At 36.6% G+C, this 25,795-nt stretch overlaps 1 protein-coding gene across 2 annotated transcripts; it reads left to right on the top strand.

The window, feature by feature from the left end:
- The first annotated feature begins 464 nt into the window (after positions 1-464).
- NBN (nibrin) lies at positions 465-25,177 on the top strand. Of its 2 annotated transcripts, XM_075706263.1 has the most exons (16): positions 465-517; positions 2,162-2,295; positions 3,477-3,622; positions 4,982-5,141; positions 5,563-5,666; positions 10,227-10,344; positions 10,636-10,826; positions 11,901-12,001; positions 14,231-14,372; positions 14,827-15,090; positions 15,377-15,869; positions 17,929-18,000; positions 19,482-19,637; positions 20,642-20,755; positions 21,800-21,849; positions 25,005-25,177. In XM_075706263.1, exons 1-16 carry the CDS (start codon positions 487-489, stop codon positions 25,033-25,035), a joined length of 2,307 nt encoding a protein of 768 aa, XP_075562378.1. In that variant the 5' UTR covers positions 465-486; the 3' UTR covers positions 25,036-25,177. The 2 variants fall into 2 exon arrangements, with proteins under 2 accessions (XP_075562378.1, XP_075562379.1); XM_075706264.1 differs by lacking the exon at positions 17,929-18,000.
- The last annotated feature ends 618 nt before the right edge of the window (positions 25,178-25,795 follow it).

The following is a 25,795-nucleotide window of genomic DNA, read 5'->3' as shown; positions in this document are numbered from 1 at the left end:
CACCCGCACCCTGCCCCAGTTCAGCCTGGGGCTGTCGGTCCGGCCGAAGCTGTCACGGGGCATGGGGGACTGGCAGCTCCCGGGGGGGCTGAAAGAGGGCCGAGGGCAGGGGAGAGGGGGAGGCCGCCAGCGGGGGTGCCGAGGGGCCAGGGACCTCCCCGGGGCCGCGCAGGCCCGCCACTCCCCGCCGCGCATGCGCGCCGCGCCCCGCCTGCACTGGCTTCCGGCCGCCGGCAGGGGGCGGTCTCCCTCCCTCCCTTCCTCTTTTCCCTTCCCTTCCCTTCCCTTCCCCTCCCCTCCCCTCCCCTCCCAGGGCGCGGCCGCAGCCGCGGCCCGGGTCTCGCAGGGACGCGGCGGCACCGGCGGCAGCAGCGACCGAGGGTTTTTCACTGCCCTCCCCAGCCTTGCCCCTAGCTCGCCGGGGGGCTCTGTGCGGAGCCGGCGCCCCGCCCCGCCCCGCCGAGGCGCCCCTCGCCGCCCTCCAGGATGTGGAAGCTGGTTCCTGCCTCAGGAAACGGTGAGGGAGCGCCAGACCCGCCGGCGCTCGGGCGGGCTGGGTCCCGGCACCGCGGGCCCCCGGCCCTGCCCCGCTCTACCTGCGCGGAGCCCCCGGGGCCGGCGCCCGGCCTGCGGCTGGCATCCTGCGGCGGCCCGCGGCCGAAGCTGCCGGCCCGGCCGCTGCCGTGGGCTGCCGAGGCGTGCCGGCGCCAGGAGCCGGCCTTGCGGCTTCCACTGGGGTCTGCCGGCGGGCGTGCTTGTCCGTGCTCCCCGGGCAACGCTGCGTTGGTCCGGCGTGCACAAGTGACGGGAGCCCTCGTCGCTCCGGGCGCTCGTCCGCGGCCGAGCCTCCGTTTTTCCTTGAGCCCTGAGCACTGCGGAGCACAGCTCCCGTTAAATTTAATAGGGCTTTTGGTTTTGCTGTTCTGTACATCTGGGATGTCTTCAGGTGCTGTTGCAGCCAGTGAAGCAGGTCGCAGAGTGCTGCTTTAAAATACCTGAAGAATTGAGCTCAGATGCAAAGTCAACCTCAGGAGTCTCTCCTTTCAGAGTCTAAGTATTATGTTGTTTCAGGTGTTGGATTTAAATCATGTTGTTTCTTAGATGCAGAGCTTTGAAACTGAATTGCCACTGTACCTTTCTTCATCACTTTCCTTATCTGTAGGAGCTCTGATATGTTGATAACTCTGATAATAGGTATCACATAATACACACATTTCTTCTTGACTTAAAGGTTTTCTCTTCTGTATAACGAGCAGTCCTACCACAAATGCATCTCCTCTTTATTTCCTAATTCAAGAGGAATGAATTTTGGATGTTTGCTTTATCTTCTGGTGGCAACAGTACCTAATCCCATTGAAATGAACTGAGTTATCTCTTACTGCCTGAGAACTTGAGCAAGAGCCAAAGCATTGGTATTCTTGTATCCAGGATGCAGTTCGTATTTGGAGAGTTATTTGTCATGGGTTGATAACTAGAATTTAATCTGGAATTATTCATCCATTTTCATCAAGAAACTCTTCTGCTTTTGTTGACCAGTAGGTAACACACACCTTTTGGATGTAGTCAGGCCATTCACTGAAAAGCCACCATGTGGCTTGATAGATGACAGATACCAAAAGTGAGCTAAAGCATAGGTCAGAGACTGAACTTACTAAGTATCAGTTTTATTTACATTGCAGATCTTCCCACATTCATTAGGATGTTTTCCTCTGAACCACTTAATAAGTTATGTAAATAAATTATGTACCCTCAAAAAATTATGTGCCCTTAAAACTTGTGTTTTGGGAAAGCTACCTTACATAGTAATCTTTTTTTTTTCCCCTCTTCTGTGTGTAACACTTAATCCTCAAGAAGTAATGTGAGAGAAAAGATAAGCAGCAAAATATTAGTAAAAATGCATTGTCCTTGAAAAAAGTGTGCTGCCACTTTTGTAACTGCTTTGTTAATCATAAAAATGTACCCTTTTATAATGGCCAAAGCAAGTAAGAGGGGGAGAAAGAGACTTTGTCCGTAAATGCATAATTCTAGTCAGCGTAATAAATGGTGCATGACAGAGTTGAGTTTCAGATATACTACAAACTTCTTGAACGTTTCCTAAGTGCTTTGAGCATTTTGGAGTTTTTTGTAAATTGGTATTTTTCTGTCTCTTGTTTATTTTCAGGAGAGCCATATCGGCTTTTAAGTGGTACAGAATATGTTGTTGGACGCAGAAACTGCACGATTTTAATTCAGGGTGATCAGTCCATCAGTCGAAGTCATGCAGTTCTGACAGTAAGTCGTCCTGAAACAACCCCTGTAAGTAGCCAGTATTTTACTGCATTATCAATATGCTATGTGGATAATTCACATGACCATACATACACTCAGTTTGCTCTCACTGGTGTTTTATGCATAGAGCAGAACCATTGACCACCTGTCTTTTCTTAGTCCTAACTTTTTTTTTTTTTCCCCCTCTGGGTTGCTTGCCTGTATTGAGAAATTTCGTGTCATAATTCTATTGGTCCAGGCTCCCATTTGAGCATTTCTTTTATCCCAGAGTGAAGATTCACTAGGAATTTGTATTAAAATAATCATAGCAGGAAACCTATGCAATTAAATTTCATTACATAGACAAGTTTTAGGTCTTGGTCCTGGAAAGTGCTTCAGCTGTCTTACTGCAGGCTTACTTTGTGTTTCATTTCACATAATGAATTCTGTATTTGCTTAGGGGACCGAAAATAAAAATGTCCCAAGGAGAATTAGCAAGCAGCAATTTACTATCACTTGTGTTGCAGTGTTTACAGACATTTTGAAGCCAGTCATCAGGAATTTCATTTATGTAACCTTATATAGAATTTGAAATGAAATACATTAAATTTATTTGTCCTTCTAAGACTGCAAATAGTGTATAACTACATGGCAAAATTTCATAAAAACGGGCTGACAGTGTTCTCATTGGCTTGTGAACCATTTGGGAGATACGACAGTGTCTAACCTCTTCTCAAGACATGCTGGTGTCACCATGCCCTGCAGCTTGTGGAAGACTAGCAGTGCTAATGGAAGGAGGTGAGGGAAAGTGACTTGGGCACCTATGCCAGGGCTGAATGGTAGGTAAAAGCATCAATAATAAATCTCAGAGCCTTGCTAAGTCGCCCTAGCAGAGGCTTTGGGTTGGTGAATGATTGCCTTGCACAGCCTCCAGAAAGGCTCAATGTAAGAAGCACAAAAGTTCTGAAGCTAAAAATAGGTACCTTTTCTCTCATTCCTTCACAGTGTAAACCAGAAGATGAATAATTACACATAGATGAATAAATACACATAATTACACATAATGACAATGAGGCCAGCCTCATTGTCAAAAATCTTTATTTAGGATGGTATTTTGTGGGCTTTTTCTTAATTTACCTACTGCTTTGATCCATAATGGTAGTAACCTGTTTCTGGTGAAACTACCTAATTCTGATAAACTATAATGGTTTATTTATGTTTATTTTCAGAGCCACTCTCTCTCAGTCCCTATATTAACAGTAAGAGATACATCTAAGTATGGTACCTTTGTTAATGGATCAAAACTCAATGGCGCTTCAGTGTCTGTGCAGTCTGGTGACAGAATCAACTTCGGAGTCTTTGAGAGCAAGTTTAGGTAAGTGCTTTGATTATAAAATATCAAGTAGAAAACTGCCAGTTTTGAAAGGAGTATTTTTGCACATCATACAACTTTGCAAGTGATACAGCAATGATGAGTTTTTAGAAAGCAAAGGAAGTAGTGTTTTGCCTGTGTTCCATACCTGCTTCTGCAATAGTTTTCCATTACATACTTTTATAATACTATTTATTTTGAAACTAAGAGATTAAAGTTGTTCATAGTAAAGCATTGGCATATTAGAAGATGTTGTATCATGTACAGTGAGTGTTTTCAGGCTGTCTTAGGCAAAAAACAAAATCCTAAACCATAAGTGGTTCTAAAGAAGGGAGGAAGGTTTAGGGTAGGGAGAGAGCTGGTTAGTTGTTGATAATGTAACAAAAAAAGAACGAAATAGCTGGAGGATGGTTTGTGCAGTGCTAGCCATTGAATGCTTGTTGCTTTGATGTATGCCTGCATTCTCTTTAGTGAACCCACCTTGCTAATTTTTCAAATTTAACATGGTAGTCAGTGCTATCTGTTTGAATATATGAAGCACTCCTTGAAGTAAAGTGGCAGGTAAGTAGAACAAATTCTAATGACCGTTCAAATCAGCATTAAAGCAACCAGAGGTTGGCTTTGTTCCTTAAAATTTGACTCTGTTTTGTCACTGCTGCTGGTGTTATTTGATAGAAGAGACGTCAGTCTCGTCCACTGATTACAATAAAGTATTTTTGATATTTTAGGTAAACATACCTGACGTGTGGTACAGGAATCATGCCGTGAGACCAGATACATTGTGACTGTTGTACCAGAAAGATTATTTAAATTTCTTTCTGCTTTGTAGACTAAACCAAATCAAATCATGGATTTGATACACTGTAACTCCATATGGAAGATCTACAAATATAAATAGGCTGAAGGTCAAGGGTAACGGCAGTGTTAGGTGAAAAAAGTTACTTGAACTTGCATTCTATGACATTTATATTTTTTAAATAGTAATCTGTTTGTGGACTGTTCTGTTGAGCACACTTTTGCCTTTGGAAGCGCACGCTCAATTTCTTCTGATATTCCCTGACCTTGCAGTATTCTTGAAGCACTAACTCTATGTGATATCTGTGAAAGATCCAAAAGTCTTTAGAAATATTTCAGACATCGAGTCAAAATGTTATTAATTTTTCTGAGTAAAAATCAGTGTTTACTTTCTCAGGAAATTTTAAAGCACAGTTTTGATCTAGGTAAAGAGTCATGGGTCCTTTTTTTTTTTTTTTTTCTCCCCAGATTTCCCTGAGACACAAACAAGATAGTTCAGTCAGCTCTGTTCATCATAATGATTGGCTGACATAACTAAAGCAATTCTCTTTCACTTGTTCTTTTCAGAGTAGAGTATGAACCTTTGGTTGTCTGCTCCTCATGTTTGGATGTTGCTCAGAAAACTGCTTTAAATCAAGCCATCCAGCAGCTTGGAGGTCTTGTAGTGAATGAATGGACAAAAGAGTGTACTCACCTTGTAATGATATCAGTAAAAGTTACTGTTAAGGTATGTCGAGCTTTTGCATATTGATGGCGTTGCTTTGCAGTTTTCCCACAAATGCAAATTAAATTCTAGCCTTGCTCAAGATTTTCCCCTACAGTGCAATGAAGTCAACTCTTCCTTTCCCAAGTTTAGAAAGAGGTGCATATTGGTGGGAGGTTGGAGGGAAAGAAAATGAAAAAAGCCAGTTTTGAAGACTGTTACTGATTTTCATCAGTTGCATTGTACATTTTCATAACTTTGGTCAAGACAGTAATTAAAAGCTAGGCTATTAGAAGCAACTGTTTTTCAGTAGCAAAATTCAGTATTGTTCTATTTGTTTGTGTGACTTTTTCCACGTCTGAGATCTTAAAAATCTAACGTCCTTTGAACCATATTCTAGCTGAACTTTTTCCATACAGTAAATAGATATTTTCTGTCTTTTCAGACTATATGTGCTTTGGTTTGTGGCCGACCAATTGTAAAACCAGAGTTTTTTGTTGAATTAATCAAAGCTATTCAGTCCAGGCAACAGTTGCCAAGTCATGAAAGGTAAGTATCATGTTTCCAATGTCACAATTAAATCTATGGGAGTTAATTATCCAATAACTACACATTTATCTGATTATATTTGACAGAATATGTGAATTACAGTGACTTTATTTGTGGAAAAATGCTTAATATGATACACATTTTAATATTCAGGCAATTTTCTTGCTGTCATACCTGGAGTTATAAAATGAGCTCTTGGAATTGACTATCTGCTTAGAGATGTTACTAGCTCTAAATAGGAACTTGTTTTTTTGATATGCTTGAAGCAACATTTAAACTCTTGGGGAGCTGATAGATTAAAATAAAGAAAATTATATTTTTATAAAAGAAATTATATCAAACATATTTTGTTATGTGGACATATTTTCCCAGCACGCAGTTAGTTACTGAGTTTACTGTAAACTTTAGTCAAAACAGAGTTAGCCTGACTATTGAATTCCCTGAAATAGCAGGGGTTTTTAATTATCTGTTAAGAGATGAAGTGAGACTAGTGTGCATTGGTCTTTACTATATGAGAATAAAATACTCATGTTTTCATGGTTAAACTAACTTGAAAAGGGAATTCTTACTTTGGAATAAATAAGTACTTTAGAATAGCCCTTTCAGCTATTTTCTCCATGTAGAACAGTGTACACTGATCTTGTTACTGTATGAGAGAATTTCATCTGAGCCTGTATTGCTACTATTCTTACCTTGAAAAGGGACACAGTTGTGTTTTGTTTGTTTGAAGTTTTTTTTATGAACACATGATTTATGTGGGTGAGAAATTTCCATCGTGTATTTTTAAAAGGTAAACTGCATGGGTACTTGTGTTTTTATCGCTTCTACTCTTTGTATGCTTTGGAAGATACTGTGAAATGAAATACATAATGAATGGAAATTGTAAGAATACTTGGCATTTGCAAAAGTAACATGCTGAACATTTAATGTCAGTTAACAGGGAGAAGAATTTGTGAAATTACTTTAAATACATTCAAGACATTGTGATTTTTCTGGATGTGTTGTTTTAACCAGATGGATGCTGGACACCAGACATTTGATTCGGGGGAAATAATTGGTGAAGAAGAGAAGCCACTTTGTTGCTTTTACATATGTATGTATGTATATCCATACATACATTATGTGTTAGGACATAGCAGTTTATTTTCTTTAGTGGGTCTGATGATAGCCATTAGTAGAACGGTTTGAAGAACGGGGGGAAAAAGGGCAGCTAAACAAACCTCAGTGATGCACATGTGGTAATGGAAGCAAAGCTGCAGAGGAGTCACAATATGCTGCACTTGCTGCGTGTTAAAATATATTTCACAGAGTGTGACAGTACCTTGTTAGAACAATACAGGTGCCACTCTGGAGCGATTGGTAGCAAATACTCTTCAGTTTCTAGATGCTGTTTTACATTTGCAGGGGTTTATGTAATACATCCAGTCAGTCATCTGTGAGTGGTTTAAAGCTCATTTGGTCTCCAGTTTTCAGAAGAAAGGAGGAAACTTCATGGATTTTAAATTTTCCTTCTGCTTATACTTCTGTGTTTGGTAAGGATATGAGAAAATGAAGCAAACTATTTAGAGTCCTCTCCAAAATACCGGACATAAGGTTTTCTGGCAGATTTTTTTGTTTGTTTAGTATAGGTAGTACAAGCCATCAAAAGCTAGCAATTGGTTGTTCAATCTGAAATTCGCTTGATCTAATGTTACTTAGCTGTAAGGCTGCTGTTACTGTTTTTTACACTAACAAGCTGACAGTGGTTTGGGCTCTTGAAACCAAGGTGCATGTTGTCCATTCCTTTACTAGAGAAGTGACAGTATAATTGAGCTGTTAAGTGCTCCCTAAAATAGAATCAGATGGATATGTTTCCCTTTTTTTAACGTTTTTGTTAACTTTTCAGACCCTCAGAGGGATTGAGTTCACTAAACATGATTGACACTAGCAGTATATCTATTATTTAGCTTTCACAGAGAGTTCTGCATCAAGCTAAATGAGACAGCTGATATAATACGCAGTTCTATATTTAAAATAATTACAGTATCTTAAATACGTGATATTTTTAAAATGAAGCTTGTGGGAAGATACTGAAAATTTACTTAGCAACTGTTTGCATTCAATTTCCAAAAATGCTTTTAACTTGCGCAGGAATCTCTATGTTGTGCGCTGTAGCTAGAGCTGACTTGAGCTGGTACCTCTGCAAGACACTAAACAACTTGGATATGAAATAAGTTTGGATATGAAATGAGAAAGGCATATTGATATGGTAATTAATACAGGGTGATGCTGTTAATTAAATCTTGATTGCTACTGTAGATCTGATAAAACAATCTTAGGGAAATAAAATCCTAAAATTAAAAAAAAACCCAAACTTGTTGTTTATACTAAGACTTTGTAGAACTGCAAACCTGCAGTTCACATAATGAATGTGGCTTCTTACTTGATGCTTTTTGCAGTGAATTGTATTACCCCAGTCCTCTGATACTCTCTGATAACCCAGGCAACGAAGAAAAATAACTGGGGATTTCATTAATAGCTGCGTAAGTGCAGCCCTATATGAAATAATGTGTTTTATTACAGCAGTCCAGTGTAAATAGTGCAGGGCTTTGAAAAAGTAGGAAAGTAACTGAGCCTTTAACAGCAGCTTATCAAGAATCAAATTCTATTTATTGAAAGATTCAAGACTGTAGAGGGTCCTTGCTGGATAATGGTGTTACTGTTCAAAGCTTATGGGGAGAGAGTACAATGAGTGCTTCAGAATCATAAGATGGAAAAAGACTGTTGCCTTTGAGCTTACGCCAGGATTGGGTAGGAGTTTCAAAGGAAAATCAAAGGTTTCTTTGAGGAGGAAATGGATCAGTTGAAGGTTCCTGCTGAAATTAAAAACCAGAGATTTGAAATGTGTTTCTAGAGAAACTATAGTTCAGTTCTGAAGTAATGGCAACTGCCATTTCTCCCTTCTTACTCATCCTTTGGTTTCTAAAAATAACTGTCCCCTGTATTTATCTTAGGTTAATAACTGTCTCTGTGGGGCTTGGTATCAGAAGTCTTCTGGCTTGGTAACTAAAATCTGAGTTGCCCTATTTCTTAAAATTAATAGAATTGATTGTATCTATTTCAACTTCAATGGAACAATATTTTTGCAGACTTCAACAGGTTGCTGAAACTTATCAAATACTAATTTTTCCTAACCTGATGGTTTTCTGCTGGTTAATTTCCATTGTGTCCATAAAGCTTCAGAAACTGATTATTAAGAACAAAAAAGAACAAAGATTATTTAAAATTAACTGTACCTATATAGTACATTTTAGTCTATCATAACTGAATTACATATTTGGATGCAGTAGAAAATGTACATGCTTATTTTTGTGTTCAGCTCTAAGTATGTGAATATTTGCAGTGTCTGAAGAATGTTTATATGTTTACAGATGGTGAAATTGCCTATGTAATAAATGCATTTTTTTCAGAAACTTAAATATTTCAGCATTTCATGGAGTATGCTTCTTTGCTTAGAATCTGCTCATCTTTGCATAAATGAGGAAAAAAATAATTTAAAAACATATCCGTGTGTGTATGTATATATGTAATCTATTGGGCTGTTAAACCAGATTTTGGGAGTGTGTTTCAGCATCTTTTTTTCCTGTGTAGTACTATAAGAAGGATGTATAATCAACAGTCAAAATAAAGATCGGTAGTTCTTTGTTCAGACAGAGTACATACAGAAACTGCTGTTTAGGTACAGATGTAGTATAGCACAGTTGAAATCAACCTATAGTTGCCCTCCTTTCTAGTATGTACCTTCACCTGGCTCTGTCAGAAGAGCTGTAGCAGTGAATACGTGGCTCAAAGATCCTGTAAATATTACCCTGAAATTATCAGTTAGATACTTGTCTTAACTCTAGAGGCTTTTTATGATGTGGGCATGCTCTCATTAACTAGAGCTGATATCACAGGCCATGAGAAGAATTAGAGCTTCAGGGTGGAATTTCACTTCTGCCTAATCTGTTCCACAGCTGAACTCCTGGTCGCTTTTCTTCTATTGGACAAAACAATTGAGAATCTGCAGGGTGAATCAGTTCAGTTCTCCAGCTCACCAGCAAGAAAAGTGTACTTATTTGCTGTCATGTAGTGCGGTGGTACGCAATTTCTTGATCCAATAAAAGAGGAGGAGTGGCTGTCCCCACCTGAAGGGTAGCGGGAGCAAGATGGCTAACTGTGTGGAGTTTTATTGTTAGCTAGAGTAAGTGCAGAATGAGATTGCAGTCTCAGTTGTCAGTATTGTTAGTGGAGACTAGATAAGTGTACAGCAGATGCTGGTAGTGTGGATAGGTTGAATACATTCCTAAAAGTGCTGTCCTCTTAGTTACTGAAGTAGAAAGTCTTGGTCTTAGCTTAGATGTTGAGAAGTTAGAGGCTCTGTTTCTTCTTAACAATCTCTTGAAAAGCATTTATATAAATAGTTTTAAGAGAGGAATACAATATTTTAACTTCAGAGCTTTACTCTAAAACAGAAACGACTATAAAACAGTACTGACAGGTAAATCTGAATTTTATAACTTTAATTTTCTGTTCTTGCAGCTTTTGTCCACCAGTTGATGAGCCTTCCATTGGCACCGAAAACCTGGATTTATCTGAGCATCATGAAAGGAAAAAAATATTCAGTGGAAAAACTTTCTTATTTCTCACTGACAAGCAGGTAATTAGGCTTTGTATTGCAAAAATATTGCAGGGGTAGCTAAGCACAGATTCTGTTCTCTCTGAATTCATGCTTATTCTGGGTTCATCAGGGAAGAAGGATTTCTTTGTATTTATCTTCTTACAATAAGATGGCCTAAGCAAGATGAAATACAGGGGGAGAAACAGAACACCTCACATCTGCATTAGTGCATCAGTGATAAGCATTATGCTTATAGTTCATTATGCTGATACTTCTAAACTGGCTGTATTTTAAGTTTTTTTTTTTTTTTAAATTGTATTCTCTTTTTAGTACAAGAAACTGGGTCCAGCAGTTGTTCTTGGAGGAGGGGAAGCAAAATTGATGACGGAGGGAAGAAACGAAACTTCTTTACTGGTTTCTCCTGAAGTTTGTGTTGTTGATGTGGGGTTGACAAACTCTCAGATCCCAGGATCTGACTCCATGAGAAACTGGACTGGTTCTATTCTGACTGTCTTGCAAAGGTGCAGCATTGTTCTCTTGTACAGCAGTATGGTAATTTCAGAATTTCTGCAGAGAATTAGTCATGGTGTTTGCATACATATTTAAGCAGTAGCATGCTTATAAAGAGGGTATTTTATTCATTGCTTGAAGTATTTAACATAGTAACTAAAATTTCTTGAAGCAGGAAAGAAAGGACTTGGCAGTTTTGTGAGGATTTGGTGGGGCTTTTCTTTCCCCCGTGCCCTGCCCCCCTTTGGATCCGGTTCTACAAAAATTAATTGTAATGAAACTGCTTTGAAATTACAGACAGCAACTGGTTTTTCTTCTACTATTTAAAAGAAGTTAAAAATGAATATATTCTAAGAATGGCAAAATATATGACTTTTCAATAAATATACATATTTATCTAATGGAAAACAGGTAAAATAACACCTTGAAGTCATGTAGTTCATTGCCATCTAATTATTTGCATGCAATGTTTCTGAAGAGCAGCTTCTGTTTAATAAAAATCAGTTTTTGTTTTGATGGTGGTTTTTTTCTGTTTGAGGGGGGAGACTGCATATTTTTATAGATACCAGGGTTTTCATGATGCTATTTTATTAAAACAATGAAAGAAATCAAAATGCCAACCCTTAACCTAATACCTAAACCTAGTTCCTCTGAATTTTGCTGCTATATCAAGAAAACTGTACTCAAGCTCTTCTCATGGCTGTAGCATGGAAGAGGTGTGTGTGTGCCTTGTAAGAAGTGCTCAAATCTTTCAAGTCATTTTTCCATTCACACACATTTTTGAGTCAGAGGTAGAGCACAGGTGGTTAAATGCTCATAAATCAGGTAGGGAGAGATGCATTGGCTGGATTACTAGGACTAGACAGTGGCTACCGCAGCAGGAAACATGGAAGTTCATATGTATGGGACATGGGTATAATGATGGGTAATATGCTGACTTACTGTGTTGTGAAAAACTGTAGTGTAGACGGATGTTTTTTGAAAGGAGGAATGCAATATTTTGTACTTTGTCATATCTGTGCCCATTTGCCTATTCATCTTTGAATCTGTATTGAGAAACATTTTCCTTTTTTGTATATTAACAGCAAGGATCTCAGAGCTATTCCCGAGGCAGAAATTGGATTGGCAGTTATTTTCATGTCTACGGAAAAATACTGCAATCCTCAAAAGCAGCCTGGTAACAAAGGTAATTGGAAGAAGAGTAGTAACAAGTTAACAGCATTAAAGAGGCAGTATTTCTTTTTGTACAGGGGCATCAATGCCTAATGTTCCAGTTCTTTTGTTTTGTTTTGCAAGACCACTAAAATAAAATTACACTGTATGAAAAATGTATACAAGTCTGAAGAGGTAATTGTTTTTTAATGGTCTTGCAATAAACTGCAATGAAAATTATATGACTCTTAGATGTAAATAAAAAAAGCAGATCTCAAATTAGTGTAAAAAGCAGACACATAGTATATTGATCTTTAAAGGAAAGGTACTTTAAAACAATCTTCTGAAGTTCACATTTTTAGTGACCACTGAATTAGTATGTATGTGGTAGTTTGAATTCCATGCTATTCTATCTTCTATGAGAAGACTGGTGTAATGTGGTAGAAGGTGAATGTTAGAAATTGAGAGAATGAGACTGGAATTAACTTATAAAGGCTTACCTTTTTACTTTCTCCCTCCCTCCCCCCCCCAAAAAAAAAAGGAATTTGCTTTTTGGAAATTCAACTGCCCCCTGCTCAGTTCAAAATCAAACGTAATCGATGTAACAAGTAAAAACAATGAGATGTGATTGCCACATTTGCTAAAGTAATAATTTGGGGGTGGACATTCCAAGTCTCAATTTGAAACTTAACTTGTATTTGCTAATACAGTAGTAATAAAAATCTTTGTTTGTCTAATTCTCTTTTCATGCTTCTTCCAAAATTGTTGGTCTGTAGTTTGTTTCTATAAAATTTGTCAGAGTTATGTGTATAATTTTTAGGTTCTATTCTGTTCTACAAAGTGTTGCATTAAGTAGCAAATCCTACAATTTTTAAAAAATCAAACAACCCATAAATTTGTCTTTACATACAAGAACATTACCTATTCAAAAATGTGTTTTGAAGAGAGAAAGATATACATGCAGTACTGGCAGAGCTCTGAAAAATATTTTGGCTGACTTGTATTCTTGTATGAATAACTTGCATGTGATCTGTTGTCTGTTCAGTTAGTTTAGAAAACAATACAAAATAAATTGATTCTTAGATTAAATTTCAAGATACTGACCCTGCAGACATCTGGATAAATCAGAAATGCTGATTCTTTTTTTCAGTCTGAATGATTCAATTGGATAAAAATTAAATTGTCTGATTGAATTGTGTAAAAGGACTGTATATCAGGCTCTTAAAGGTGGCTATGTTTAGAGTTTATTTGCTAAGAGGGAACAAATGCTATTGTTTGGGAGTTACAAAAAACTTCCATGTATGTGTTGCAGATCAAAGGGATTGTAAATGACTTCTTCCTCTGATCGTGTCTCAGAACAATGAATAGCAACATATATAATGTGAAGTTGCTCAAGGAGGAGACCTAGGTGTCCCTATAGGTTATTCCTCTATAGATTACAACGGTAGGAAAAAATGGATGTATAAAGAAGGGGTGCTCTGAAAGGATAGTACTGTCGTCATAATCTCAATCTGAATGAGGTGCAGGAGGAATGTAAAGGACTGAGAGATGAGCAGTAAAAAGACCCCAGTGTTAGCTAGAAACATGATGAGACATATATGGAAATAGTAAATGTTAGTATCCTTTGACTTGGAGAAGACATAAGTATATGAAGACAAGGACAAGTGAAAGGGCAGACAATATAAAAGATGTTGTATATGCTCTTCTTTCTGTTTTACAGAGAAATAATGTGAGTAACTAGAGAGCAGCAAACGATGTTTTAAGGCAATCCCCTGACTATGGGGATTGTGAGAAATTGGCTGTAGAAGACATTTATTCTAAGGTTTTTGGATAGCAAATATTGGTTCTGTATTAATAGAAATAATCCCAAATATAATAATCACATGGTAGAGATTATCATAAAACAGTAAATGTAAGGAATTTTGTGCTCTGATCGTTTTTCATAAAATACATATTGCATGATTTATTAATTACATTATGTCCTTATTCATATGTGATTTCACATTATGCTTCATTTTTATTTAAGCAAAATTCCATGACTTAATTTAGTGGAATATTGAACTAAAACTGAAATATGGTCTTTTATAACTGTTTCTTTCAGGTTTTTTGAATCAATAAATCCGCTTAATTTTTTTTATTAAAATTGCATTAAGACCATTTTACAGAAATCTCACCTGATCAGTTACCAATGTGTGATGACACATGCAAAGAAACACAGATTTGATATTAACCTTTTAATTCTTCTCTTGTGTTCATCTTGCAGCTTTAACTAAAAGTACTCCTGCATCAGCTGTTGCAGGGCGAGCCATTTCTCAGAGTTTGGCAGTGGATGAAACCGTAATGCCAACTGCTGCAGATAACAGCGCAGTATATATAGCTGATACAGAAATAGAAGAGCAGACATGGTAAAATATTAATGGAAATCGTTTCTAAGCTAATACTTGCAAATAAAGCAGTCTTTTGTGGCAGAGGAACTGTATCATTACCATGGACAAAGATACACAGTGTTTGAAATGGCACTTACTAAATTGCTGTCACTTGTCTGCAGTGAGATGATTTCTGCTTTTGAGTGGTAGATAACAGAAAACATCACATAGGATTTTGCACTCTTTCAGATACAGATGTAGATACTGTATATCTGACTTGACTGTCTTAACTATTAAAAATTTTCAAGCCATTTCACAGTTATAAAAATATGTTTGTCACAGCGGATTTTATAGTTTGTTTTTAGCACACCTACATTGTTCATAAGTATGTTCAAAGTACAAGTACAGCTTTTTTAAAAAGTGGTATTCTACAGTGTGTCTCTGTGGTAACTTCTTGTGTGTTCACTTAATATTTTTTTTCTCTCTAATATAGTATGGAGATAGAGAATACTCCCCAGATGGACAGAAGAGAGAAAATAGCTTTCCAGGATATAACCACTGTAAAGAAAAACCCTAGCACAAGTGGCAACGTAAATGCAGGAACATCGATACCTAGAGTGAACAGAATATCTGGGTTTAGTCAAAAAAGCCATTCTGTCTTGCCATCTAAAATTTTAGAAGCTGGTAAACCTAGAGAGTGTGCTTCACGTCACCAGTCTAATTCAATTACAAATTACTTCCAGGTAGCTGGAAAAAGGTATGTTGAAATGTTCTTGACATCACTTCCCTTACTGTTATGTTGGTGCTGTTTCTGGAAAATAATTTTAACTCAAGGGATGTACATTTAATTCAAAACATACTTAAAAAGGTAATTTTTGGATCAGCATCCTAGAATGGCAAGCTTTTCCTCAAAGGTACTTAATGGTCAAATTTTACAATGCTGTCACTAAAACCCCAGGAAGCTGTTATGTTGCAGATGCAGCTAGTCATAATAAAAAAATGCTTTTGTGATTTATTTCTTTTGTAATTACTTTCTCGCTAAGGGAAAGAGCTGAAGAAGAAGAAGAAACATCTGTACCCAAACTAGCAAAACTGGAGGAAAGGTCGTCACCGGTTTCCAAGTGCACCAAACCCACAGCTTCATCAGTGTGGAACAATGAAGCAGAACAGCATCAAAAGGAAAGTAACATCCTGGACCCAAAACCAAGTTTTGCATTAGAAGACACAGTTGCATTAGAAGGCACAGGTATAAAACTTAGGGGGGAAGGTGGCAAACTAGCAAGTGAGAAAACAGACACTAAAATTACTTCTAATGAAAAGCATGCACCAAAGAAGAGAAAGGAGTTAGATGATTCAGCTGAAGATACAGAGGCTCTAGAAATTGTGTTTGGAAGCAGAGACCTAGACTGGGAAGGTCAAATGGCAGATCATGGCCAGGAAGCTCAAGAAAATATAAAAAAAAAAAGATGTTTGGAAACCAGAGGAAGCTGGATTCAAGAAATAAATGTAAAACAGGGAGAGGAGAATAAAATACTGGTAAGTTTTATTCTTTCCATGTGCCTACTCTTGAAATTTACGACTGTGTTAGAAGGATGCAGATAGCTCCTTTAAGGATGAGGCTGCCTGCATACAGAAAGTGGCTTTGTAAAATTTGTTTGCTTAAACCTCTCAAATCACTCTAACCTAAAAACTGAAATTATGTATCTATTATATGTGAACATTGCAGTGTTACACCTATCTAAATGTTTTTTCATTTTTGAGGACATTGTTTCTTTCTGAATTGAAAGCTGCTTGTATTCGTTGTTTTCCTCTCTTTTTGCTTGAAGTACTGTAGGTAGAACAGCAGAATATATCCCTGTTCCCAGAAAAAACTTCTCATACTGTGTGGTGTTGTGTTAAGTGTAATGTTGATGTTTATACTAAAATAATACTTAATTATATTATCTTTATGTAATAAATTTTCTGAAGAAACCTTTAGTTAACCTCTTCTGTTGAATACCACAGTAGTGCCCAACGTCTTTCAAGTCAGAATCTCTAGATGTCACATGAAATTTATTTTATTAAAATTCCTGTATGAGGCAATTCAAGTCACTAATGTCCTCTTAAAAAAACCCAAACAAACAAACAAACAAAAAAATACCCACAGCTTGTGATTAGTTTTTCTGATTATTTCTCTGGTTTTGTTGTTAACAATAAGGCAGTTTTCTAAGAGAAATAAAGAAAACAATGGATTTTAAGTTAACAGTAGTCACTTCATTGAAAAAAACACAAAAGCAGGTTTGTAGAGGAAAACAATGTTGAGAGCTCTAGCAAAGCAGACTATTAACAATGCAGAGAGGAATAAGAGAGAAGGAACAGAGGTTTAATTTTTGTTTCTTTAAAAAAATATATATATTAAAGCTTACTGTCCAGTCAATTCTTACACAGTGTAGGCAGTGTTCAAATGCTGTAATAATAAAGTTTGAATGTATCATTGAGTAACTGGAATTTCCAAGTTACCTTGGATCAGATGAGAATTAGTAATTGTCTGTGCATCCTTAGCTCAGACTAGCTTAACACTCTTCTCTTGATACTTTACCGGAGCTTGCTTCGGGCAAAGTGTGAATTTTGAACTTTGTTATAATGCTTTATTTTTGTGTTAGTAACAGGCAAGTTTGAAAAGACAAGGAAGTCTTACAATTGTAGAGAATCTATGGTTTTTGCTGTTTATACTGTCAGAGAGGAGGTATTTTCTATCGGGTCTAACAGTACCGAGAGACTAAAATGGCTACTTGGAATAGTCTTTCAAATTTTGTTATGGCCTGGGAAGTTTTGCTAGTCTAACTTCTTGTCAGGATCATGAAGGAAAACAAATTCTTACATAAAACTAAGCTGTTATTTTATCAGATGAGCACTTTTTGCTGACAAAAAGTCTTTTAATAGTTTAATTAATAGTGACCTATTTTATTTATGTAAATTATATTTCCAGTGGAATAGGAAGGAGATTTCATGATAAAGTTCCACAGGCATATTTATGTTACCCATTTTCTTTAAGTATAGATGCACCTTGTGTATCTGGCAAGACAGACAATGTCAGTAATTGACTCAAAATCTACAGAGTGCATAAAGCTGATCTGATTTTTTTTTCAACCACTGAAAATAACTTACGAAAGACAAATCCAGTTTTAAACTATGGGAGGAAAGCAAACCACAGAATACTTTTCTATCCTAGTAATGAAATTTTCGTTCTGCACACATGGGCACTTAACATATGAAATTGAAAATGCTACTTTTTAAATATAAAAGCTTTTACAGTATTTTCCAGAACCTGGCAGGACTGTAAAGATTGTATGCATGGACAACACTTGCTATTGGTATAAGGAAAAAAAGTGAGAAAATAATGGTCATTTTTTTTTTAATAGGAGAAAAAAACCAAAATTGTTATAATGTACATAAAATCATATAAATTTAACAGTACAGTGCGATTTCTTTTCTGTCTAAATATTTATATTGATTTGAAAACGCTTATTCCACTGTAAAGAGCAGAAAAAAATTTATGTAATTAAATTTGCATTTAATTTCAGTGTTACATTTTAAATAATTTTTAATCAAATAGAAAGAAGAGGAACTTGGATCAGTTCTAACTTCAGAAATGAAAAGTGAGATCAGGCAAGAGTCCCCAGTCTTGGTAAGAAACCAGTTAATTGTAAGTTTGAACAGGAAACTTTGAAATAGGATCCATAAATACTATGTTCTTAAAAGCAAAATTTTGATGCATTTTCTTAATGCTTCTCAGAGTAAAGGAAGTTCTGAAGATTGTACTCCTTAAAATAATCATGTGTAAATTTGAATAGTACAGTCCAATTATTGACCGTGAAAAGACAGAGAATTGTAGTTCATCTGCATGCTTTTGTAATGGCATTTGGATGGCTACTTAAGATACTTAAACTACAGAAACCTAATGTACAGAAACCTAATGTAATTGTATTAACCCTTCAGTGCGGTTAATACTTGTACTGATATTTTTGTTAGGTTACTGCTTAAAGACCAGACAAGAATGTAATCTCCTTGTCTGCTGTAAGGAGATCACAGCTAGAATGGAGGAGATGGACCATTGAGAAAATAGATATGACATACACTGATTAACAGTAAATAGTGTGCTAACTTTGTTATAGGTGAGAGAATGAAGGAAGGAGGGGAGAGTTGCTGGGAATGGCAGTGAGGCAGAGAAAAAGGACACAAGGCCAAATGAAAATGACATGGAATGAATCTGAAGAGATAAAGGAGACTGTAGCCAGTCAACAAGGGGCAGGTTAAAACCTTTTCACATACATACAGAAAACAGTCCAAGAAGAGGGAATGCTGTGCAGGTATACTGAAGTGCAGGGTCAGCTCAGATTAAGGGACTTCTAGTTTATACTTTTCTGTAAAACAACTGTACTACATCTGGGCTGGAGCTGTCCATGAAGATAGTTTAACATTACTTGTGAACTTGTCCTGCACCCCGACTTCCTTTTTAACCCACATAGGTCTAGCCCCAAGGACCAAAGTTTGCATGCAAACTTGCTGATGTATGAGCATTCTTGTGTACAAGAAAAAGTTGCTTCATGGATCAGATCCAGCTAACAGCCCTAAAGTTGGCCTAAATGGTAAATCTGTAGGCTAGAAATGAGCTGAAGGTGTTCAACTTCGTCTTCCTTGGAGTTAGCTGGAGTTTTCATTAGCATAAGCATATTTGGTTAAATTTGTTCAGGTGAGAAGCAAGGTGGAGGGGAGGAGAGAAGTCATTCTTGGATAATAGCTGAATTGCAAAAAAATTTTTTTTTTTTACTTGGAGTTTTATCTTGAAGTAAAATCCTAGTGAAATGAGGTACACTGACTTCATTATTAGTGCAGTTCTTAATGATCCTGTCTTTTCAACAGATGTAAATATGAGAGAAATAAATTTACTGAGCTCCCGGCTGTATTGGTAGTATATAAGGAGGCCGAGAAGTATATCTGTCTTCTTGGCTTCTAGCACTGCTGCTGCTTCCCCTTGCCCTTTTGTAATCGTAACTTTTGCCTCAGCTGTGCTCATTATAATTTCTTTCTCTAAAGTTTGTACTGTTAGATATGCTGTATGTCTGTTTATACGCTTGAAGTGCTCCTTCCTTTTTCTTCCCACGTAAGAACCACAACAAACTTCAAGATGACTCCAGCAATCTTCCTAGCAGACTTCTGTTGACTGAGTTTAGATCGTTGGTTGTTAGCCATCCAAGACAGAACAGTCAGCTTACTGGAAATACCAGCTACGGGGGAAAGAAGAATTTCAAAATGTTCAGAAAGGTTGGTGTGTATTTGAAATGGTCACAAGATGGCACTGTTTAAAAATACTAAAAGGTATTGCCTTAAGATTGTAGAAATATGTTATGAAAGATTTTTTTTAAATTGATAGTAACTACAGAAAGAAGCAATTTAAGTACCATATTATACTGTTAACAAATATTTTGCTAATTGACTAAATAACTACCAGGCTGCCAAAGCCTTACCTCATGCTAGATTATTTAGATACTGGTACTCTCTATTCCAAGCTGTTACTGGGAATAAGTTGTTAAGTGATGCCTACCATAACTTCCGGTTGTACCTCCAAAAGCTAGCAATTTGACTTCTCCAAAGACCTACATATAAAGCATATGCTGATTCAGCATCTTGCATTTTATCTAATAAATCTTTGGTTTCTAAATAGAACTAAATCTAGTGTCTCACAAAAGTAAGATGATTGCTTGCTTGGGTTCTGGAGATAATTTCAAGAAGATTCTTAGTGTTAATGTAAAAATACCACTTCAGCTCATATACCATATATATTTATGTATTTTTAATAAGATTACTAGAAATGCATTTCAGGAAAATATTATGTAGACAACGTGAGTCACATAATACAAATTCCAGCTTTCTGGGAGTATGCTCTCATTTTTAGATAACACTCATTTTTAGGTAACATTTCTGATAGTATTTTCTTTTCCACTGTTTTGTAATAGATTCTTATGCATTCTGATGATAAAATAGAATCTATCAGTAAAAGTCAGTTTAAAATGTTTTCAAACTCCATTTAATGTAGTCAGATTTATTTAGCATATGTGACTTGTCAGCTTTTTTTGTTTGTTTCCTTTGGTAAAAGGAGGGAGTTAATAGCTTGCTTTTAAATATGATCCCCGATAAATGTTATTCAAAGAAAGACTGGCTGACCTTCTTCTGTGATATCTAAATAGACTTTCTGAGTTTGTTAAAAGACTTTTTACTTGCAGTGTGCTTGCCTTGTATTGTAACTGTAAGAATTTATTGTCCAACAGGTAGCGTATCCAGGGGCAGGACAACCTCCTTACATTATTGGAGGGTCAGATTTGATTGCTCACCATGCTAAAAAGAATTCAGAGCTAGAAGACTGGTTAAAGCAAGAAATAGAGGTAAGGAATTCTTTCTGAAAGATAACCAAACAAAAACTTGTCTTATGTAAGTGGTCATAGGAACCTGTGGTTGTTTCTGAAATACTTTAGAATTTTATTTTTTAAATAAAACCTCAGCCAGTTAGCTGTCCACACATGCTCATAGGAACATAAGCATTAGGAAAGTTACTGGAATTCTAAAGTCAGTGGTAGGGCTCATTTTTTGCTGATTATTTGAATTCATTTTACATGTAACATTCATATAAAAAAAAAAAAAGAAAAACCGATTTAAACAAAATCAATAACCTGAAAGAGTATGATCTTTTTTTTTTAATAAGCAAAAGAAGCATTACAGACACTTGTGACTTCTAAAAATGTGACAGAGAACTAGGAAGAACTTTTATATGGTAATCTGTGTTCAAATTTTTATACAGTACAATTGATATTCTACTCTTGAACAGAAAATACCTGAGTAAAATTCTGTTGCAGTAGGCTGAAGAGATACAGTAAGAATAAATTCAATATTTTTCTATTATAAAAATCTTCCCCTTAGTATGTAAAAGTTCTAAAAAATACTATATTTTATCATAGCCGTTCTCTAGTACTTTTGTTTTCCAGTATTTCATTTTCCAGTAGTTTCTTTAAAAGTACTTGCTGATGAGCCATATTCTGTTTCCACAGCCTGATCGAGATCCTGTTACATCAATGTTTTTTTATTAACTTTTTTTTTTGTCCCTGGGTATAGATAATGCAAATTAAAATTCCTGTTACACACCAATAATCAGATAAAAATGTCCCTATTCTGTAATGATGCTTAAAAACCAAAAAACACATTTCTGACCAAAATTCATACCTTGCACAAACTAATCTGTTCCGTTAGTTGGTAGCAGTAGCCAAACTTGAGTAGTGCATTGTATTATCTAATATAATGTGCGCTGAAGGGAGTACTTAGAGAAAACTTATTTCTTCAGGAAAAGCTGTGTTAGAGCAGGGATATATTGTTCTTCTGTGTTGTTCATTAGCTTCACCCTTCACATCAAATACTGAATAAACTTATTTTCTCAGGAACAGAACCGACAGGCAAGAGAAGACTCACTTGCTGATGATCTCTTTAGGTAAGGGTTTTGTGTTTGTGTGTGTATAACTTGCATCACATCTTCTTTTGGACAAATTCCAGTTTTGTAAAAGACTTCTTTGACTATTCTTTTGAACATTCTGTGTATTCCCATGTATGGAATATACCCCAAATAACTCATCAACTTCTCTCTATTTTTTTTATGTCTTAAACTTTCAATTTAATTCAGACTTGCTACAATTTTTTAATAAGAGCATTCTCAAAACAAAAATGTTGCAATTTCCTGTCTCATATGCACAAGCTTGATTGTTCACAAAGGCTGGAAGAGATTCCTGGGTCAGGTTTTCTGCCATTAGTGGTTGCTAGAACCTAGTGAAGTGTTTTGATCTTACAATTGAGTCAGTCATCCAAACTTCCAAGAAAAAGTGATGGGGTCTGCCACTTTTTCATTCTGGCCATGGCACTTGTCTGTTCCTGTGCTGAGTCACTTGAGGGAGCTAAAGCAACAGAATACTAATTCTGTGAAAAAGTGATTGGCAGGATGGCTTGCTTGCTTTTTTTTAATCTTTGGAGTAATAATTCCCAGAATTTAAAACAAATATTAAAAAAACCAAAAGTAGTAAATCCTTCAGTGTGGCCCCTCTTTGTCCCTTATCTTTGAGAACTTAAGCTGCTTTCAAACCATTCACAATGAAAGAGTTCCTACCTTTTTTCACTTATTAGAATCTACCTGAATGCCTTACCATCTTTCCAGTTTTAAGACTGAGGAGGCATTTTTACACCAATCATTCTATGCTCCTGTAGCAGACAGTGTAGCAGAGTCATTAATTCTGCCTTAATCAGTGCTTATGTCACAGGAGTTTGAGAGATTTATTTGGTAGGTCCATGTTCACCTTGGCTGTTTGCCATTGGTTTTTGCCATAACTCATTACATTTGCCTCTAAAATACAGTCTGTTTCAGCGGTTTTCTTCAATAACCCTCATTTCAGTTGTCTAACACTTTCCCTAATCTCTCTTTTGAAAGAGAGAATCATCCCATTCAGTTGATTTCCTGTCCAGTTAGTTTCAACTGTAATCCTAATTTAAGTATAGCCTTTAAATATATGTCAATTATGAAGACATTTATAAAAACATGGTGCAGCTTGATTGCTGTGCTGGAATATTAACTGGTCCAAAATAATTTTGATTAATTTTAGCCTTTCAAAATACAGCAGTGGAAACTTAGATAATTTGCATGCATTCATGCTTAGAAAAGTTTTTACCTCATCTCCAATTTATTTAGGATAGTTGTACTTTATGGAAGTTGCCACAGAAATATTAAAACATGCAATTTAATGTTCAGCAGTTTGTAACCTACTTCTAATTTTGTCCTTAATCCTGAATAAAACTACTTGGCATAATGCTAATGTTAACAGCTGCAATTTCCCATGAAAATTGCATTTGAAGATGCCATTAGAAAAAGTCATGCAGTACTCCAGGGTGAAGATGAGCTAGAAAGAAAAGCTGTACCCTCAACTGCTGCTGAGTGCGTATTGAGATAGAGGAGGAAGGGAAGGCATATCATACTATCTGTAAGACTACAGATATACAGATTATGTTCAGTAATAGGCCTTTGTATCCTTTACTCCCTGTTCCCAGCAAGATCCTTTGTTTCTTTGTGCATTCACTCACAGTAGTAGAATCTCTGTCGTCCTTTTTCCATTTCAGGCCACAGGCACTGTACAGTTTCCTTTCTGATAATATTGCTTGATTTCTTTCTGTCTGGAAAACATCATCCAGGCTTTGTTAACCTGGAAAATGGCTGGAGGTGAGGTGGGGGAGATTACATAAAAAGATGTTCATGACGGTCAATGTCAGCATCTCCATAGGCCAGTCACAGAGAGGGTTGAAGCTGTTGGTGTCCTGATGGCAGGTGTCTTTCCTCACACTCCTTCCTGCCCCCACCCCCCCAAAATAGGATTTGGTGTTCAGGACATATTTAAAAGGTAGAACTGATGTGTTACAATGTTATAGCAATAAATTCAAAGAAATGCTTTGGGATTTAATATAAGGATCTCATTTTGTTTAGCAGAGGTTTCATTCTTTTCTTAGTTTTTATGTGAAGAAACAAGCAACCACTGTTTGACTTCTCACCTGCCATGCATTTGACTAACACTAAAAATTGTGCATTTAGGTAGAAAAATGTGTATGGCGAAGACAGACATTTTTGTCCAAATCACTATCAAAGAAACATAATACCGCATATCAATGTGTAAGAGCCATTCAGAAAATATTACTGCATTAACAGCTCGCACTGTTAATTAACAGTTAATAATAGAGCATTTCTTTCAAAGGGTACACATTTCATTTTTGCCAGAATTCTGAGTTGTATAGCAACAACAGTGACTTCTAATACCTTTCTAGTTATGTGGTGATGTAATTTGGCTCACAAGTTGTCACATTTTCCTGTCTAAGCAAAAAAAAGTGTTGATGAATGAGAACAGACTTAGTGGAAGTAAAACTGCCTGGTCATTCAATTGTGTCCTTAAGTTATTCATGCATGAATACAAAACACATCAAAATTTCAAAGAAGCGACACAGGATTTGGGGAGATAAAGCACAAACGGAGGGAAAGAGGAGGCCAAGGGATAGCAGTGTCAAGCAGAGGCAAACTATAAGCATATTGCAGTAAGTCAAGTAACTATTTAGTATATCCAGAAAGTAGCTATAAATTACTAAAAATCAATCAAGCTATGTAAAGGGGAAGGTAAGGTAAGGAACTGCTTTGTGTGGGAGTAGGAAGCAGCAAAAGGGTTTTGCCTGAATGAGTAGTGGCCAAATGTTGTACGTTGCTGTGAATATACAGGACCCCTTTCCCCTCCCTCTTCCGTTTTTTTGTTTTTAGTGAGGGTTTTAATGTTGGGACATTACAGGCTTGGAGAAGCTTGTTCATGCGTCGGATTTAAAGATTTTAAGTAGGTAGGAAGTCAGTGCAAATTTTAGTAAAGGTTATCCCTAGTTCATGCACAGGTTCTAGCTTATGCATCCTTCAGTCAAATTATAGCAACTGTAGTTACAGAAGTGCAGTCAGGGAAAGGACTGAACACTGATAAATCCCTTGTTATGAATATATAATAAAGCTATTTATATCACATTGTTAACTTCGAATATCATTAAGTTTTACTTATTTGTGACAAAATTTCTTTTTTGTTGCAGATACGATCCTAATGTGAAAAGGAGAAGATAAATTGTGACCTGAATTTACAGTTCTCTAGCAAAATCTGCTTTCTGTTCCTTAGGTTTGCTGGTTACATATATACCTACATATGACCATATAATTGTACGACTTGTTTTTAAGTCTTGCTTTTATTAAAGAAAAAGAAAAGTTTCTTTCGCTGCTTGGTACTTAGGGGTTGCATGTTTTTAAGACCTTCACATTATTTGCTTCAGAGTAATGCTCAGTAAAATACCATAGATACTTAGAATTTCAATTTAGGCTGTTTATTTCTAATGTTTGCTTGTCAGTACTACTTTGGGGAAAAAAAGGAAATCAGCATCAGGCTTTTTTCTTTGCAGAAAGGCTTTGTTAATTAGATTTTTTGTATATTGGCAATTTAGTCTTGAGGTGGAGGATTTTGAAGACTTCATAAATAAGTTAGACTAAACTTCAAATTTGTATCTGAGTAAACAAAAAGTATTTAATATTGATAAGGCCAAGCTTTTTCCTATTTTTTGAAGTTGGTGATACCAAATTATTTGCAGCCAGCCACCAATTTTGTGTGATGACAGATTTGCAACAAATGTCACTGAATTTTAGAATTTAAACTTTTTGCCCTATTATGTCTTCAAATCTTCAATATTTGTTTCAACAGCCTACAGACTAGAAACACTCTTATAAACTCAGAAAAAGATACCAAAAAATTTTGCAGCAGCAACAAGCAGTTTACTTTTGGTTTGTTGAGAAGGGAGAGAGGGGGAACTGCAGTTTCTTTTTCTGCGTATTTCCT

This window comes from Pelecanus crispus, chromosome 2 (assembly GCF_030463565.1).
Source record: "Pelecanus crispus isolate bPelCri1 chromosome 2, bPelCri1.pri, whole genome shotgun sequence".
NCBI lineage: Eukaryota > Metazoa > Chordata > Aves > Pelecaniformes > Pelecanidae > Pelecanus > Pelecanus crispus.
Note: the sequence above shows the minus strand (reverse complement) of the source record. Positions and strands in the feature narration are given on the sequence as shown.

Bases quoted from the DNA above. Each gene is read 5' to 3' on its own strand.
- NBN (XM_075706263.1), top strand. From the start codon at position 487: ATGTGGAAGCTGGTTCCTGCCTCAGGAAACG. The intron at 10,827-11,900 runs GTGCAGCATTGT...GTATATTAACAG, and splicing joins ATTCTGACTGTCTTGCAAAG to CAAGGATCTCAGAGCTATTC. The intron at 12,002-14,230 runs GTAATTGGAAGA...TTCATCTTGCAG, and splicing joins AAAGCAGCCTGGTAACAAAG to CTTTAACTAAAAGTACTCCT.